At 40.0% G+C, this 6,000-nt stretch overlaps 1 protein-coding gene across 1 annotated transcript; it reads left to right on the top strand.

Annotated features, from left to right (window-relative positions):
- Window positions 1-3,877: 3,877 nt before the first annotated feature.
- LOC139140419 (QRFP-like peptide receptor) lies at window positions 3,878-5,032 on the top strand. Its single transcript, XM_070709643.1, has one exon. It carries the CDS (start codon window positions 3,878-3,880, stop codon window positions 5,030-5,032), a length of 1,155 nt encoding a protein of 384 aa, XP_070565744.1.
- The last annotated feature ends 968 nt before the right edge of the window (window positions 5,033-6,000 follow it).

The raw sequence follows: 6,000 nt of genomic DNA, 5'->3' as shown, positions 1-6,000 counted from the left end.
TTGAAACAGCGTGCGATGCCCTTGGCATTGCGTCAGTCATAATGCACACGCCTTGCCTGCGATTGGACAAAAAACCGTGACTACAATGAGAGTCATATGAAACTAGCATGAATTGTTCACCCAAAGCAATTTTGCTGATGAGGCGTTTTCTTGTTTCTTTGTGCACAGCATCCGCAGTCAAGAACTCATCAAGGGCTCCCAGAGATATCGTTTTGTTGTGTACCGAACCTTGGCGTAATTTGTGTCTAGCGGCTCTAATCTCGAGAAATTGACTTGCTTTACTCTGCAACGCTGGTCGCTTCGAATGAAGTCTGAACGCAGATTCGTGTTCAGTGGAATCAACAAATGTCAACGGCCGATGTTCCCTAGTTTTCGTGAGCACGGATATCACCATGGCTATTCAAACGAGGATTCTAGAAAAATGTAATTCACAGGCTCCTTTAGAGATGGATAACTATAGGGAATGTGCAGGAAATGAAAGAAATGTCAGTATGATTACAAGCGGACAAAAAAGGACGTGTAACCACTGGGCGAAGGAAAAATGGAGGGAATCATGGAAAAATGCTACATAATGAAAAGCTCGCGAGATTTGTAACTAGTAAAAATCACAAAGCAAATGCCAGGAAAGAATAAATATATCATTCAAACACATACTAATTCGTGGAAAATGTAAACTATTGAATCCTGAACTTCAGTAATGTAGGGTTGAAGTTGTAATTCTAAAGGTTCTAAGAATTATGCTTTAATGTGGAGTGAGGGCGGCACGTCATAAAACCGGTTTATAACTCATGCAAGAATCTAGTATTCCATTGAAATACACGAAGGGCAAACACTAGACTTTTTGCAAATGAGTGAAAATCTTAGATTTCACTGATTTTCAATTAAATAGGCCACAGTGGCAAGAGAAATATGTGTTCATGCTACGTAAAATAATTCAAGAGTAGCCTAACGCCTTCATGTTACTTTACACGTAAACATTATTTTTATTAAGATTACATCTGTGGATGCATCAATGAATTGACTGATACAAGTTTCCCCCGGGTTAGAATGTGTTCATTTCCGTATCCCTTGGAATTACGGGATACTTCATGAACTGTTTTGAAAGCAGCTTCCCGATACCGTTGAACACGTTCCGATTATTAACTCAACGAGCATATTTTCTGTTTCCGGCGCTTGCATATTCCTTTGTTACTTTCTCGGTATTAAAGCGTAATTTTTAGTTTCCTCCCATCGCACCTAGACTTATCTCATGATTACTGTTAATATCCGGGTTAAAAAGACATCGGAAGCGCTGTGAAAATGTGCTTCCGTTCCGTTTCTGTACAGAAAAGTCCTTGATCCTTGCCGCGGCTTCAGATTAACCATTTTGAAAATTTTCCTGAGAGAGGGCGGTATTATCGTTATCGGGGTGGGGGGTGGGGGCATCTCGCTTTGAAGTCGATGTGACATTGCTTAAGGGATGGACCATTAGACCTTGGGAGGGGGATGGTCACAATGAAATTGTGAAAAATTTTTTTTTACTATTGTAAATTTCTGAAATTTTTTTTTTCCAATTGAGATTAGCTGTGCAAATTTTTTTTTCAGAGTAAATTTTCAGATTAATAATTTTTTTTTACTTCGTCGCTGTCTGAAGATAAAGAGGGCAAAGATGTGGTGCTAAGCACCATAAGCGGCCATGCAAGCGGTCAAGGGGGGGGGGTCAGGAGAGGGGTGTCCCCCTGCTGCTATTGGAGCTTTTGAAAAATAGAGATTAAAATGGTGTTATTTGGTGGCACTTGGGGAGTATTTTTGCGGGGGGAGGTCAGGAGGGGGTGTCCCCCTCCTGCTGTTGGAGCTTTTGAAAATGGAGATTAAATGGTGTTATTTGGTGGCACTTGGGGAGTATTTTTGTGGGGGTGGTCAGGAGGGGGTGTCCCCCTGCTGCCGTTGGAGCTTTTGAAAAATAGAGATTAAAATGGTGTTATTTGGTGGCACTTGGGGAGTATTTTTGCGGGGGGAGGTCAGGAGGTGGGTGTCCCCCCTCCTGCTGTTGGAGCTTTTGAAAAATAGAGATTAAAATGCTATTATTTGGTGGCACTTGGGGAGTATTTTTGCGGGGGTTGGTCAGGAGGGGGTGTCCCCCTGCTGCCGTTGGAGCTTTTGAAAAATAGAGATTAAAATGGTGTTATTTGGTGGCACTTGGGGAGTATTTTTGCGGGGGGAGGTCAGGAGGGGGGTGTCCCCCTCTGCCGTTGGAGCTTTTGAAAAATAGAGATTAAAATGGTGTTATTTGTGGCACTTGGGGAGTATTTTGCGGGGGGAGGTCAGGAGGGGGGTGTCCCCCCTCCTGCTGTTGGAGCTTTTGATGTTATTTGGTGGCACTATGGGAGCATTTTTTTCGGATTACACATCTTCCTCTGAAACATGGTCTTCTTGCTCCTCAGTAGCTTCCTATAGTTTTGAAAATTGACTATTTTGGCTTCCTGGCTTCCCTTTCTACTGAGTGGTGAAATGCCTACATTCACCCCACCAAACATCATGCATATCTCATGATTTACAATTGATTTTGACAAGCTGAGAAGCTAAAATAAGCTAAATAATATAGTTAAATTTGCATATTTGTGTTTTTAGAGCAATTGTTGCCCTTTTTTGATCAAAACATCTATTTCTCTGTAGCAGCATGTCCAAATTGATTGGATGTGTATAGATGTGTTGAAATTTCAATATTTGTCTTTTTGGGCAATTTATGCCAAAAATGGTCAAAAAATCTGTATTCTCTGAAAGGGCTTGTCCAATTTCTTTGAAATTTGCTACACAAAAACGATTATTCATGCAGATTTATTCAGTATTTGCTATCGAGAAACTTTCAAAGTTCAACCCTTTTGTGTGTTTTTGTGTTGGGATTTGTTGGATAGATGGCATTCTACGTAGTGTATTGTTGAATGTTAAAACATATGTTGCTGTTGTTTTTTGATGCTGTCTTTTGAGAAAAAAGAATTGAAAATGCCTTTTTAAAGCAAAATAATACATGACTTGATATGTTGTTTTATCATTATTGACGTGTTTCTACTTGTTCACCCATTCTTGCATTCATCATTGCAATAAAATGCTGTGAAAAAAATGAAACTGATGTGGCCTGCATCTGTTTACCTTGATCTTAAAAGGCAAATACAACTATCGTCTTGACAACCATACCATAGTTTCAATGTTTTACCTTGTGTACCTGCTTGGTTTGTACGCAGGAAACAAGTAGAAAACAGGCTCTATAATTTCATAATTTTCAAGTGATCAGAATACAAAAGTCCTGAAAAGATAAGATAATCACAACTTCCAGTATAAGGGATACAGTCACTCTAAATGTATAAATTAAAATTAAAATGTGCCTGGAGGATGTACTAAAAAATACAGAAAGTTGCTTCCTGTCGGTAAAATCTAAAAAAAATTCAAAATTTTAGAGACTTTTGCAGATTTTTTTTTTACGCCTTTGTCTTCTTGTTTATTTTTTTTTTATTTTGCAAACTAGTTTGAAGATTTTTTTTTCCTAACTTTTTGCTCTGAAAATTTTTTTTTCTGTTTTTGACCACCCCCCTCCCAAGATCTAATGGTCCGTCCCTAAGATTTCTAAATCGATTCCTCTGAGTATCTACTTGTATCAATCAGGACACCAGTCGCAATTTATGGTATGCGCAGTTCAAGATTTAGAGATATGCGCATGTGAAATGATGATGCGTGGGATTTTGAAAAAAAGGTTGAACCCTTTTAGTTTGGAGAGTTTGTGGCTGCGTCACAGATAAACGTGAATTTGTTATAGCGTCAGTATTCAAGTCCAGTAAGCTTTTTCATCGAAGAGGTTCCTCTCAGGAATCGTAAGAAACGGCATTTCGAGTTAAGTGGCAAGATGCCAAGCGTTGCCCATTTGATTTTTGTCGGCTTCAATGCTGTCAATTCCACCCTTATCATCGGTGGTAATTTATTGGTCATTGTCGCCATATTCTGTCGACCAAAACTCCGCAAGTCACCGACTAACCATCTCATCGCATCACTCTCTTTCGCCGATGTCTTCGTCGGCGCCGTGTTCATTCCCGTCAGGAGCTTCGGACTTGACTGGGTAGTTTCTGAGTTCGTCTGCGACTTCGTGATGACCACATCGTGGACGTGCCTGAATTCAACCATTTTCACACTTATGGGCATCGCCGTCGACCGCTATCGCGCAATCGTCACTCCGATGAAGCGACAGGTTACTATCAATCAAGCTCGTCTGATGATTCTACTTGCTTGGACTGCGTCGGCCGTCTATTCAATCAACTACGCCCTGATAAATGGTATCAAAACTAAGACTGTCCGAGTTGCCGGTCAAAATGCAACCTACAGTGCTAGCAGTTGCAGCTACTTGTTATCGGATCATCTTGAAGTTATAACAGTTCTCAATTTTACAATTTTATATATCCTACCAATGCTGGTTTTGATTGCACTTTATGGAAAGGTGATTGGCGTATTATACTTTGGCAACTCACCGAACGACAGCTCCAGAAGACGAAAGCGACGAGCAGTTAGGATGCTTATTATCGTTATGGCGATGTTTGCTTTGGCGTGGTTCCCAATACGAATCATGCGAACGATCATATACATCAAACCGAGTTTGGTAGCCGGCCCCGGATTTAAGTACTTCCGACCATTCATCACGTCTCTGGCATTGGCAAACAGCTGGATGAATCCCGTTGTCTATGCCATCTTTGGCGGCAACTTTCGCAGGGAGTTTGCGACTATCCTTGGGTGCGGACGGTGCAGCCGTGGAGGGGGCTCAAAGCAAGAAATAGCCCTGGGAAGTAAATCAACCGGAAAAGAAGGCGGCCGAGTCGAATCTTCATCAGGCGACAGAAAACATGAACCATCGACGGACAAAGAAAGTATTCGACCTCACAGCGTCGACCAAATCCAACCTAAGATACAGACAATCGCCACTCAAACTGAAGACAATGGCTTGTGTTCTTGTTCCCATTCTGAATGCTATGGAAACGAAGCTTTTGAAAATACGGCAGAAACTAAAAATTAATAGCAAGGTATAGTCAAATAATGCATGACATATTTTCGGAGTACACGATCAACGTGCAAGAGTAAAACGATATCAAGATTTGCATCTATAAATGTGTGTATTTTATCTAGCCATTCGAACATAACAGCGTAACAGTTTCGTTCAAATGTTAGGCCTGGAGGAAATTACAGTATTATTTCTCTAAGAGGCCACCTCTGGTCTGTACGGCTTTAATCGGGTTTTCGAAAATGCTGAAAAACAATCTATAAATTGTTCAGCGTTGTAATTTTCTTTGTGCTAAATTAGTTGTCATCGCCTTATTTCACTTCTTTGCCGCGAATGCCTTTGTTAGAATAACATTTAATGTTCAAAGTCTATTTTACCATATATGCTAGAGGTGAACTTCACATTGCCATACATTATAGGAGAACTATACTGGTTCCTGGTAACTGCTGAACAATTTCTTGTAAGTTGTTGTTTGTTGTCTAGTTGTTGCTACTTTTGCTTTACTAGTGAAAATGTATTTTCCTATCTCTGATTTGAGTACTAGTCCAATGTAAAGATTGATTTTGCGGATTATTTGATTTGGAAAATAGATATGAGCACTGACAACTTATTTTGCAATAATTCTATGAGTATTGCTTGATGACTGTTTGATTCCACCTGTATCTCAATTCATATAGTTGCTCTGATTTCGCCTTAATTGCAATTGCCTTGGATTTTCTATATTCAATTAATTGTGTCCAATTTTATAGTAATGTACAACCAAATAAAATAACTTTAGTTTTCGTGGAAAACAAACTTAAGGTTGTGATGGAGGATAGAGTATAATTCATCGCTGACATTCATCAGTGCTTATGACTTTAATAAAAAGCAGGTTGTAATTACCACTAACTACCAATTTTGCAAACGGAATCCAACGTTTTGCTTGGGACAATAGCACATTTACTACAAGCTCGGTGAGTGTACGGTGTGTTTCAGCAAATTTC

Source organism: Ptychodera flava, chromosome 9 (assembly GCF_041260155.1).
Source record: "Ptychodera flava strain L36383 chromosome 9, AS_Pfla_20210202, whole genome shotgun sequence".
In the NCBI taxonomy this organism is placed as follows: domain Eukaryota; kingdom Metazoa; phylum Hemichordata; class Enteropneusta; family Ptychoderidae; genus Ptychodera; species Ptychodera flava.
Note: the sequence above shows the minus strand (reverse complement) of the source record. Positions and strands in the feature narration are given on the sequence as shown.

Excerpts from the sequence above, each read along its gene's own strand:
- LOC139140419 (XM_070709643.1), top strand. The coding sequence starts at position 3,878 with ATGCCAAGCGTTGCCCATTTGATTTTTGTCGGCTTCAATGCTGTCAAT.